This window comes from Narcine bancroftii, chromosome 1, assembly GCF_036971445.1.
Source record: "Narcine bancroftii isolate sNarBan1 chromosome 1, sNarBan1.hap1, whole genome shotgun sequence".
Lineage (NCBI taxonomy): Eukaryota > Metazoa > Chordata > Chondrichthyes > Torpediniformes > Narcinidae > Narcine > Narcine bancroftii.
The window spans coordinates 296,458,701-296,472,270 of NC_091469.1; the positions used below are offsets into that span (position 1 = coordinate 296,458,701).

General features: G+C 37.5%; 1 protein-coding gene across 1 annotated transcript in view; it reads left to right on the forward strand.

The window, feature by feature from the left end:
• The window catches only part of LOC138746720 (growth arrest-specific protein 2-like), a 78,677-nt gene that overhangs the window by 30,400 nt on the left and 34,707 nt on the right, over nt 1–13,570 (forward strand). The window contains exons 4-5 of the mRNA XM_069905057.1: nt 5,406–5,547; nt 9,797–9,860. Coding sequence (XP_069761158.1) covers nt 5,406–5,547; nt 9,797–9,860 — 206 coding nt within the window. The remainder of the gene's footprint in view (nt 1–5,405; nt 5,548–9,796; nt 9,861–13,570) is intronic.

A 13,570-nucleotide genomic window follows, 5' to 3' on the forward strand; every position in this document is an offset into this window, starting at 1 on the left:
TCCTAAAGGATTGCTCCTAGCCAGACCAGGTCATTCTGGACTGGTCAACCTACATGTGATATGCTCCAGTCTTTTTGTTAATAAAAGCCTTGGTTTGGATCAACAAGTCTTTGGTTCTTTCAACGCGCTCTACAGATATATAAATATCATGAGGTAATGAATAAATAATCTTGAACTTAATAACCTCCAACTTACATAACAGTGCCTCTTTTATTACCATACATAATGTGACATTGTTGTAATATTAGTTGAGTATTCTGCTTTTAAAATTGGCTGCTTATTGCTGTGAAATGTTGAAAAAGCTGCACTGAGACTTTCTGAACTTGATGGCCTCTCTTCACTGGTGATTTCAGAGTCCAGTGATTCATTGTTAATTTCCCAGTGGTTACACTGGGTCAACTGCTCCTGTACAGTTTGAGGAAGAGCAACACCTCATCTTGCATCTGGATATCCTCCAACTGGATGGCATTAACATTGACTTCTCTGGTTTCTGCTAAGCACTCCCCACTTCTCTCCCTCCCCACCCCTCCCCCCTATTCTCTGTCTCTCTTCCCTTTTCCGTCTGTCTCCTTTCACAGAGTTAAAATCAATTCTCATCTTTCCCTTTTATCATATGCAATTAACACCTTTTGGTCTGGATTCCTCCCCCTCTCATTCTTCCCCCTTTATAACCATATATCTCCAGGCTTTATTTTTTTTGCTTCTACTATACAACTCCGATTATCCAAAATGGTTGGGACTAGGCCTATTTCGGATAAACATTTTTTTTTCGGATAACTGGTCATTTAAAAAAAACAGCCCTGAAGCAGCAGCAAATCACTTGTAACAGTGTTGAAACAACAACAAAGGAAGGCTATTAAAACATGAAATAATGCTTAATTCTCACGAAAATGAGATAAATCTTTCGGCATCAAAAAGTTTTGGATAAATGAGGATTTTGGATAATCTGATTTAGGATAATCGGTGTTGTACTGTACCTTGAAGAAGTGCTCAGGCCCCGAACATCGGTAGTATATCTTTATGGACGCTGTGAGACCGGCAAAGTTCCTCCAGCCGGTGATTTTACCCTACTCACAGCTTCTGCACTTTTGTGTTTCACCCTCATTTGAATGAAGAATACCCACACGTCACTGAGATCGGTATAATTAATATTTTTTTTATTTAATTGAGTTTATTTAAAGTATTTCAATTATTTATTTTAAAATGTTTTATTTCAATTGATTTCTGCTATATTTTTTAAAATAATTTGAATGTCAGGAGTTTACAAAATCAATGACAAGTATGGCACAAATTTAAGACCAAGAGGTTTGCCTAATCCGGTTTATTGGTTTAGCCATTTGTTATTTATCCTCATATTTTGAGGACTGGGCTTTATTATTATGATCCCACCCATAATGATGCACAATAGCTTTGGCGTTGAATAGCAAGACAATATCAACAAATCTGGGGAAGGATCAAACTTAAACATAGGCCAGCCATGAGTAAGGTTTACCAGTAGTGAGCTCTGGACCAATGTTCTTTCGTGCAGTATTTATCAAGTAGCATATTAACATTACAACACATGATTAATAATTTGAACTAGATTTTTTCTGCTATGGGGAATGGTGCAATAATTTGTATGCTTGTTACTTAGAAAGATTGAAAGCAAAGCCAAGCTAGGATCACTGAGTTGACAAAGACATAGAGATATGAACAATTGTTCAAAAGATTATAGGCCTGCAAGGAATGGGATTGGAATGGCTGAAGATATTCTGTATGAGGGAGATAAGGGTTAAACTACCATAAAGTGTGAAAGCAAAAAGGTCATCGAGGATCTTCAATGGCTGCAACATTTTTGATTTTGAGAGCCTGTGAAATCAAACCTATAAGAGACTCTTTGGGTACTGATGGGGTGAACATTGTCAAAGGACTGAGGGGTGGAGGGAGAGTGGAAACTTTAGCACAAGGAGAAATATTTTCACATCAAAGTATCATTTTGGAAGATAAGCAAAAGGATAGATAATGCACTGAAGTCAGTCACCTTAGACAAGGGTGTCTAGGGATGTGAACTACTCATCAAATATTGTCTGTTCTGAAGTAAGTAATTTTGTACTTAATGGACTCTTGATGTTTCATGTAAATTTCCAGTTACAGTTAATTTTAAACTATCCAAGAATTGATCATGTTACAAAATCTGTGACACTTGCATTTTACAGGATATTAAAAGATATTTTAAAATGTCACATATTATGCAATTTACTGAGGTTTAGTATTTGTTTAGTGATAATTTGATAACAAGTATTTCACAGAAGTGTTCAATTACATAAGCAGCAGACATGATCCATTGTGTTTTCAAAAAATGCCTTATTTTATATTTAATTGTTTTCTTCTTGTTCATTACAGGAAATTATGGAAATTTGTAATAATAATTCTTTCCCAGTGGCACTTTTAATTTGAGCTCTAAGGAAAGAATATGTGTAACTGACTATTTCCCATTGTAAATGTGAACAAATAAAGATATAAGGGAACAAGTTAAAACAAAAATACATCCATATATAGCATTTCTACCACATTGCAAATAATCTCTCCTGGACAAAATAGGAATTAAAACTAAATGAACACATTGGGTGCATTGTGGGTGTTTAGATTAACTGTCATTATTTTAAAGTTGTATGTTCTGATATTTTAGTATTTCTATCACAATTTCCCACATTTACATGTAAAATATAAATGACCTCTAAACTTGTCACATAAAATGATACCCCACATTTCTTTTCATCACCTTCTGATTCAGATCTCATTCATCTAATTGAACTTTCTTTTTCACTCAGTTATATCTCTTTGCCCAATCTTCCTCTTCTTCATTCATATCCCTACCTCACCTTCTTCAGCTTTAACCTTCCATTAATATTCTCTCTTACTTCCTTACTTTCAATTGCATTATCTGTCAATAATCTCTCAATGCCCATCCTTGGAATTCCTTATTTATTTCTCAATAGTGAATTTTCTCTGTGAACATTTTGTGTTTAACCCAGTGGTTCTCAACCTTTTTTCTTTCCACTCACATACTGCATTAAGTAATCCCTACGCTCTGTGAATAGTAAGGGATTGCTTAAGGTGGTATGTGAATGGAAAGGGAAAGTTGAGAATCATTGCTCTAGATCCAATTGTTACTGAAATATTTTGCTTGAGAAAAATTGTCATTGGCCCATTTCCTTTGAAGTTATGAAACAAGTCAGTCGGATACAATTAAAATAGTGGTTTTCAAACTTTTACTTTCCACCCACATGCCACCTTAAGCAATCCCTTACTAATTATAGAGCACCTATGGCATAGGGAATACTTAAAGTGGTATGTGAGTGGAAGAAAAAGGTTGAGAACCACTTGTTTAATCCTTTCCAAATCTCATGTCATCTCCTTTGTTATTTCTGCTCACCAATCTGTCTCCCTCTATGAACCCATATTTCAAATTTTACTTTTTATATTGTACTCTTGCTTTATTTTTAAAAATGCTGATAAATTAGAACTCTGTTTTAAAGATCTCCTTATTGATATGCCTTCAGAATCATAATACCTTTCTGGAAAATGCATTATTATCATTAACAAGACTTGTCTCTACCTCCCCCTCAGTTGAAACAGAGAGATGGAACTGAAATGACTTAGATTGTGGACAAAATAAATTTGAACAGTATGAATTAAAGGCCACATGCAGCAGCTTAGATTAAATATTAGAAGGTTTGTTAATTTCACTAAGTTGTTAAAGATTAGAGAAAATTACTGAATCCCTTGATGCTGTTGATTTTCTACAACAGTTGAAAACTAACTGGACAAGATCCAATATGTGGCTAAAATCATTGCATCAAAAGTTAATGGGACACTAGTTAAATACCTCAATCATATTGATCTTTGAAAACATGTTTCATAGGCCTTTATGATTTCTCTACAAACTGAATGAATATAATTTTAGTCCAATTTGTTTTAAAAAAAATGTCCAAGAGATTTTTGGATAGAAATATGCCCAAATTCGCTTGAACAATATAACAGTGGTTGCATATTAATTTAACCCTGTCTTTGATATAGAATAAATGACACATGGTGCATGAGAATGCAAGCTAAGAACAACTTCACCTTCAGTGGTAGAGAAAGTCACAGAGGTGAATGGAATTGATTAATAACTGCCTATTCATAAAGGTACCACTGGCTCGTCTTTGGGAATCACTATGATGCAGAGAAAGGAGGTCCAAACAGAGCTGGAGGTCAGATGTTGCCACATTGTTCCATCCCTTCCACCACTGAACTCCCCATAGATCCCATGATAGAGTAGTGATGTAATTTGCACCTGGTCTTTCATTTTACACCAGGGAGAATTGACAAATGAACAAAGACTTGCCAGCCCCATGGATGAAAGGTTGTGCAAGTTGGTGGTTGAATTATTTCCTTTTAGAATTTTTAATTATTTTTTAATATTTTAGTATATTTTTTACTATATTTATCTTTTTGGTTATTTTAATTTGTTAAAACATATTTGCAATATTTTAAATAGGTTTAACCATCTCTGACTATTGCAGATGTTAATACTGTTCATTAATCTTTGATGGTGATGTACTATCAAAGGAAGTGTTTTGGAAACAGGGCTCAGGGTGCGGAGCACTGTGTTAGTTCCACACCATCGAACCCACTCTGCTTGATGGTGTGAGGGGTCGGCTTGTTTGGCTTCCACCCAGATCATTTAAGTATAAGCAGGTGGAACTCATGAATGATGAGTCCAGGCAAGCTGTTTAATTCTCTCATCACAGCCTAACAAGCTTTTCCTGTCCAACCTTTAAGTTGTGATCTCCCATCACAAAATCTTTTTCTCAGCCAATTTTTTAGACAATTAACATGCTGATTGAGTACAGCTGGCAGATTTATATTGATGCAACCAAGAAAAGTGAAGTAGACTGCGTAATTAGAATAAAATCTACCCTGTCACAGGTTTGAGGTAAAAGATCAAGGCTAGGCCATCAGGGAAAACTAAGACTTTTAAGTTAATTCTTTAATTAAAAAAAAATCCAGTTCTTGGTGTGGTTGTTGTTGCAAGGACAACATTTATTGCCTTATTAAATGCCCTTGAGAAGGTGAATTGCTGCAGTCCCTGTCTGAAGATTTCCTCCAACCTCAGTAAAACTAACTCTTCCCACACTTGTCAGAATGGTATTTTGGATGCATCGCAACTCTGCCTGAAGATTTAAATGGCAGCCGATTTGTTTCCCCATGAAATGTTGTAAGAATTGTGGGATTCTGCAGCAAGCTTTGAGAATCCATTATGGACAAATCCTATCTTTAAATGTAGTAATTTATAATGTAAAAGATTGAAACAAAAGTGCGATGAAAGCGGTTTCTTGATTTACCTGTCTACTGAACTCTTATCATGTTTGTATCCACAGAGTCTGCTTCTGAAGAAGATCCCTTGCAAAGCAAATGCCCCTTCAGGCTCTTTCTTTGCTCGTGACAACACTGCCAACTTTCTAGCCTGGTGCAGGGAAGTGGGGGTAGATGATACGTGCCTTTTTGAATCTGAAGGTTTGGGTACGTAACTAAATATGTTTACATCATAATGTATTGTTTGGGGATTATCTATCATAGAATACTTCGAAGGAAGTATTATGTGGAAATGCACAATATGTGTTTCATCTGTGGGTTTTATTGGTACCCCTGTTGATTTTCAAAAGCCCTATTTAGTTGGATGAATACACTATCTGTACTGCCTGGGGAATAAACGAGCCTCTGTGTTCTGCTGAGTGACCTCCTTTCTGAGTGGGGGGGGGAGTGGGGGGGGGGGTGGGGGGGGGGGGAGAGAAAGACAAAAGGTCACTTGAAAAAAAACTGACTGCAATCCTTATCTTTCATGTAACTGATATGCACTTTCTGTGTGTTAATGGCACTGTTTTGCACTATTATTTCCAACTGACAGCTTGACATACTTATCACTTTTTTTTTCTCTGACATTCTTTAAAGCAAAATAAAGCTGTTGGTGATCTCCAGAGAAATGTTATCAAAGATGAATATCTGTGCTTTTGACACTATTGGCTCAAATATTGCTTTTTTAGGATGCGCCACCAGTGGAAGGAACCTTCTTCATTTCATGACAAAAGAAGAGCTGAAACAGGAATTTTTATGAAGGTTCCACCTCAGTCAGTGTTAGAATGCTGTCTGTGATATCATAATATTGTATCGTTGGTGTTGTAATTGTCTTTCAATTGAACTCCATAACAATATCATTCATGAATTGCCACCTTTTGTTCATTATTGTGTATAATACAACACTTGTTTTTCATCAGCATGTGAAACAAATGTGTGTTAAAGCTCTTGAATTCCACAGAGAACAGTCTTTTGGGATTTGCGTTATTAATTAAGGAGCTCTTTGATCAGAATTTTTTTTAATCCCCCCCCACTTTTAACCTGCAATGAGTTAGTGTGAAGTGTTCGATTAAAGCAAAAAGAAAGTTTTAAAAACTCCGTTTTTAGATTGGGTGGATTTGGGTACAATCCAACTTGAGTGTATTTTTAAAATTATTTCTAAATAAATTCTTCAAGTGTTGAAATATATTTTCAGTTTAAAGGTGTACGTAGTTGTTCTGTAAAATATCAGGGAACCATGGACTAAAACTGGAACACTGATTCGTTTTGTTCACTTCTAGTTGAGGACATAGAAATATTCCATTAGTGCATTTCTTTAGATGAATCAGGGCAATTTTGTTTGATTGTAAAGATCATAAACATTATATCACGATGCACAAAATATTGGAAATATTCATGTCAGATTTCAAAATAAACAAAAATATTGTGATATGAGCATTCCAGGAAACACTCTTCTCAAGGAATTGAGACATCTGCCTTCTGAAATGGTCAGCTGCTTATAAAAGGCAAGGAACAATTTAATCCATTCTGAAACACCACAGGGTAGAAATTAGATTCTGTTGCATGTTTTTTTAAAATAAGTTTGTGAAGCCCAATTTTCCAAATTAATATCTTGTGATCTATGAATACTTTTTAAAAAAAAAACAGATCTTATTAGGGATGGCTATTTTGCTGAGTACTGTGTAAAATGGGTTTTAGGCTCTTGACTAATGCCATTGTGGCTGTTTTAGAACCTATCAGTAATTTGGGTTGATCTAAATGGAGAGGAGATTGGGATTCTTCCACTTGGATTTGGAAGTGATTTTGCCAGAGTAGCAAGTAAGTTGGTTTATTTAAAAAGGAAAAAAATGAGGAGCCATTAAACCAAGATGGCTTCATCCGGGTGCACATCACTCTGGTGCTTGCCTCCTCCTCACTTGGGTATTTCCCTGAGGCAGGCTTTTAGACCAATAGAATTTATTCAATTAATATAAACCACATTTGTATCGCCTTCTGAATTACTCAGAAAGGAACCTTGGTTGACATGGTTGAGGGGCCTGTATATCTCTATGACTAGGATGCCCCTTGTGTTCAGACTACCAAAAGTAAATATTAGTTTGATACTTTCTTCTGAACTGGTGTGAAGCAGCCACTACCCTGTTTCTCTGTGATTGCATTAGTTCCAATTGACAATGCTTCTATGTTGGTGCATGGGTGGCAGAGTTGTAATGGTTAGCACAATATTGTTATAGCGCCAGTAACCCTTGTTTGAATCTGACTCTGGAAGGAAGATGCACGTTCTCCCCATGACTGTGTGGGTTTGCTGTGAGTACTCTAGTTTCCTCCCATTTTCAAAAAAATGTATGGGGTTGGTAGGTCACATGGATGTATTTGCGCAGCATGGGCTTGTTGGCTAGAAGGGCTTGTTACTGTGCTGTATCTCTACATTAATATTTTTAAAAAATGCATCATCTAGTCTGCAGCAAGGGGGCAAGGTTCAAACTTTAATGCCTGGAGAATTGCTGATAGTTTCACACTTTTCATAACTTATTACTTGCTCTCCAGTCAGGAAATTACCATATTTGATGGCATATAGGACACCACCGCCCCCTCCCCCCCTCCCATTTTAAACCGAGATTTCAGGAAAAAATTGTTTTAGTGTATTTACCTTCTCTCATCTCGATGGAAACCTTCCAGCCCTGCATGGCCAAGATGCCGAAGCCTCCTCGTATAAGAGCAACAGCAGCAACACGTCCTCCTGCCCACTGCATGCCAAGGCTCAGGTTGCTTTCCCCCCACATTGTGCAAATGCTGATTGATTGACAGGCATGCTGGGGCTTGGGAAGGAGAAACTGGTCACCAGGACAATGGGAAGGGCCCAGGGAGCAAACAACAGATTGCTCATTTTGAGGGGAGCTCTGGGCCTTGGTGATCAGGCTCCATGCTGAGCCTTTGTTCGACAAGCACAGCTCCCCGAACAGATTGAATGAGGCATGGGAGGTGAATAGCAGTGAGTGGCCTTTTGGACTGAGTTTAACAGGCGACTCGCTCACTGCCACCTGCTTCCGCGCCTCATTTAATTTGCTTGGGGATTGTGCTCGTCGAACAAAGCCTGATCGCGAGGGCCTAACGTCCCCTCAAAGTACCAAGGGAGAGAGTAAGTGGCAGCGGCGACTCTGGAAAGTACGGGCCACCTGAGGGAAGGTGGTCCACGAAGCTGTAGGCCCGCTTCCTGGACAGCCGCACCACCTCCGTGGGCTTCTTGAAGCTGAGTGAGTAATTTGAGTGCTTTCCTCCTGTCACCATCCTGCGGAGGAAAGCCTCCACTCCATTTGAATTTTGGTGCCCAAAATGGAGGCTCCAAAATGGTACTTTCGCATATAGGGCCTGAGATGGTTTTTGGGGGTTGGGAAAGGGGGGTGGGGTGTCCTATATGCCATCAAATATGGTACTCTATTTAACACAAATATGGCAGGAATTTTCCAAAACTTTGCCGCAAAAAAACTGTATGAGAATGACATGACAGTAATTTTCATTGCGAAGTTTGTGCAGAAGTTATCACACCACTTTTAGCACTGTATTAGAGCTATTGATCTGGGTGAGGGCACTGATCTTGGTTTGCTTGGTCGTCCAGTAAATTTGGAGAAGTTGTGGAGGCAGTATCGGAGGTACTTTCCCAGTTCCTGAAGATCCCTGCCTTACTACATGTTCAGAAGCCACAATTCTGGTTGATTTCTTTTTTTTCATATTCTAATCAACCAGTTACTGTAAATCTCTGACCCCTTGCTGCTAAGGGAAGTAGGTCATTTCTTTTTGCCCTATGGGGGTCTATCAATATTTCCTTTCTCTCTGTAAATCATATGTAATATTTTACATACATCTTTCTTGACTTTTTCATAACTATAGTTTGAACAGATAATAAATAATTCCTTACCTGAGCAGTTATTGTCATATAAGGAAATTGCCATTGAAATTTGGCTATTTTTGGATTCAGATCCATGTGAGAAAATGGATTAAATCCATAATGGGGCTCTGATAGCTCAGTGGTTAGAGCACTGGCCTTGTAAACCAGGGGCTGTGAGTTTGTTCCTTGCTGGGGCCTCATTTATGTGAGGGGTGCTGGATAAAGTGGCTACTCTGTCTTTCTTGTGGTAGACGAAGTTAAAGAATTTCATGTATGTTACATTCTAAATGTAGTATTATGTGATAATAATGAAACCTTTATCTTTAATGATTTAGAGTAACTAAAAAATTTTAGTTACAAAATCCCTATCGCAAATTTATTATACATAGAATAAACAATTATTTTCAAATGATTGAATACCAAAAGTTGTAAAATAACAAAAATATGATAACTAGCTGAACATGTAGATCTTTGTAAAGTTTGGTTTATGCTTGTTATTAAATCTTAATTGCTCTTTGTGTGTTATGTTTTCAGTCCTTCATAAGCAACCCAGGGAAGTGTGCCTGTGCTTGCTGGAACTGGGGAGGATAGCTTCCAGGTAAAGTCAAATTTTCCTGCTTTCTCTTGAGATGCAACCATGGATCATATTCACATTATTAACTACCTGACTTAATGCTTTCAGCCAGCACATATCATCTGCACCAATGCAGTAAACACTAAAAAGAAGTGCAATGTTCAAGATTTTATTCCACAACATCTTGTGGGCAGTTTAAATAGTTGTTCATTATGCAATGATGTGGCTCATTTACTGAGAGATTCTCAGAATTTCTAGCCACAATAGGGAAAGAAAATGGAAAGGATTTTTTTGTTAATGCTGCAAGATGTTGTGGGGGGGGGAGGGGGGAATCTTTTCAACCAGAAGCTTCCCAATAGTTTGGAATAAGTTCAAAAATCCATTCTTGCTGCTTTAAATCTGCCAGCGTTTACTGCCTAGATACTAGTAAAGAAAAGGTATCCAAATCCATAATGCATGCATAAAAAGAAGCTGTAAAACCTGAGTTCAGTAAAACTTTGATTCACTCGTCTGTGAATTTGTCTTTTCTTCAAGTATGTGGCAAATGGAAGTCTTTTCATCTCCATCTCGTTAATCTTCATAGTATGGAATTTGAAACAAGTTGCTGCCTCAGATATTTAAAATCTATTTATTACATTTTTATAGCATTAGATCATTGGAGTTGAGCAGAAAGCCTAAATTTAAATTCCATCTACATCTGGCCTGTGTATTAGGTGTTCCGTTTGTGTGAATTTATTCCCGTTTTGCCATGTAAATGACTTCCATGCTGATTTAAAATGAATGTGGTGACTGTAAAAGACAAAATGCGTAAAAGTGGCTAACATGGAATATTTTTGTCCAGACGTTGTTGTAAAAGATTTAGGCAAGATAATATTTATTGCCTCCTCCTTAAACTGCTGCACTCATTGCGATTCTGGAGTTTCAACAATGGGATCTGTTAAATTATTATCTCAGGTTGAGAACTGTGTTATTCCACAGCACAAAGGTCAGAGATGGTAGGTGTAACTGCAGATGAAAATCTGATGAAAATCTGTGAAAATAAAAACAGACCATTGAACCTTCTACACATATCAAATATTTGTTAGATAGCTTATCTCCTGAACATGTTTCTGCTGTTTGTAAATATTTGCTTTTAAATTTTTGATGGTATATTTCAAATAAAATGGTTCTTTATATCCTCCATATTTTGGTTTATTACATTTTTTCCCAAAATAAATAAACAATCATAAAAAAAATATCTTCTTTAGTAAAATGACAAATCTTGAGAAATAACAAATAGGTTTCTGACTAAAACTTGCATTAGGAGCGGCACAGTTAGCATTGAAGTTAGCACAACACGTTACTGCTCCAGCAGCGAGGGTTCGAATCTTCTGGGAGAAGTTTGTGCATTTTCCCTGTGCCTGTGTGGGGTTTCCTCCAGTGGTTCCAGTTTCCTTCCACCATTTAAAAGCTTACCAGGGTTTTTAGTTCAATTGAATATAATTCGGTATGCCCAGTTTTGAAATGTGTTCAAAAAATTTGTATTGCATTGAAAAAAATCAAGTGAAACTTGGGATTGCAATACATTCCAAATAATTCCACAGTTATCATCTGTTTGCAATTTTAATGGAAAGGGACAAGCAATCATTAATATTCTGGATATTGTGATTAATAGGGTGCTAACTTTTCCTTTTTTTTAATTTTAATTTTTCACACTATAAACCATACTGACCAAAATACATACAGACATTTTTCTTTTGAATATAGTGTCATTTTCTCCCCTTCTTCTCCTCTCCCTCTTCCCCCCCCCCCCCCCTTCCCATTTCAATGACACAGGAGTTCCCTCTTTTGTAATGCAGAGTTAGTTCATCCAGCAGAAACTTGACATCCACAACAATGATGAACTATGAAGAGCTTGGGTCCGAAATGTTGGATAAATATATATACACCTTAACCTCCTATGCATGCTGTGAGACCAGCATTTTTGTGGTGTTATTAATGAGGAAAGGGTTGTGGTTGATGTTTGCTGTGGACAGGATGTGCTGAGGGAAGGCCAGAAAATGCCTCCTCTGCTGTCAGTAAACTGCAAAATGCATAACAGAAGAGCCTGGACCAATTTTGTTGAATAGGTTAGGCAATTTCTGTAGTCACTGGCATTCTATGAAATTATATGAATGAAATAAGAGTTTTGTTGTCATATACACATACATAATTCTTATTTCTACAGCCACGCAGGAATGTGAGGTATATCAACTACGTTAAATCACCACAATATGGTATGAGGTAGAAACAGATAAATAAATGTAAAGGATAGTTAAATAAATATACACTCTTACAGTGGTGCAAAAAAAGTTATATTTCAGTATTGCATGATAGATCTTTTGATGTCACTAAGTAGTTTATAGCTTGGTTTAGGGAAGTATTAGGAAGATCAAGAACCTGGAAAGAACTGTTCTTGAACCTAGAATTGCTGTACTTCTGCCTTAAGATAGCAGTGAGAAAAGATTGTGATGAGATTTAGAATGTTGGTCACCTTCTTGAATGCAGTACCTCACAAAAATGACTTCAGTGTTGCCCATGACAGATTTTGCTAAGTTTGTCACTTTATGAAGTCTTTTGCATGCCTGGCACTAAACAAATCAGGCCATGATGGGACCAATCTGTTGACTATCCATAGTAGACCTGTAGAGATCTGATGGATTATTTGCTGACATGCCAAATTTCCTTGGACTTAGAAAGCAGAGGCATTGGTATGCCTTCTTCAAGGTCACCTAGATGTGCTGCCTCCAAGAGAGATCCTCCGATGTACACTTGTTAACCCTCTCCACCACTGTCATGCCAATGAAGGCAGGCATGTGGTCGTATGGTTTCCCCTTACTAATGTCCATAATATGCTCCTTGATCTTGCTGATGTTCAGAGCAGGATTGTTCTGGCATCACACAACCAGATTCTTGATCTACATCCCACATTTCCTGCTATTCAGCCAATGACAGTGGTGCTGTCAGTGAATTTATAGATTGTGTTGGAGTTAAACTTGGCCACACATTCGTGCCTGTAGAGGGAATAGAGCATGGGGCTAAGCACACAGCCTTGTAATGCCCCTGTGTTGATGGTCAGTGTGGAGGAAGTGCATTTATTGAGGTCTACTGATGAGGAAGTTGAGCTTCCAGTTGCAAAGGATAAACAGCATCTCCTATTTGTTTTGCTGGTAGACAATGAACATCAGTTTGTCAATGAAGAATAATATTATCTAATAAAGGATTTAATCTTTCCTGAAATGTGACCTAACACTAAAGAAAATGTTCCAGGCCATTTAAAACTATATCAATTTTTTTTTTTTTTTTTTTGGCTTCAAAAGCTAACTACAGAATCAAATGTTTGGAAATGTTCAATGTTCAAATTTATTGTCAGATTACATAATGACATCACAATATTCCTGAGATTCTTTTTTATTTCCCTTTGAAGGCCAGACAAAATTTCATCTTATCAATAGTAAAAATACAATGGTGGAGAAACTCGGCCAGTCAAATGTTCTTGTTGAAGCTGGATCTGGCGATGCAGTCGTGGGCCAGTAGCGTGAACAGGAGCAGGGGCAGGTTGAGCACACAACCCTGAGGAGCACCAGAGCTCAGCATGATAATGCTCGATGTTCTGCTACCGAACTTGGACAGTTGTGTGCAGTTTATTTGCGCAGCAAAGGATTTCAGTAAAGTGGAAGGCATGCAGGAAAGATTCACAAGCACTTTATCAGGTA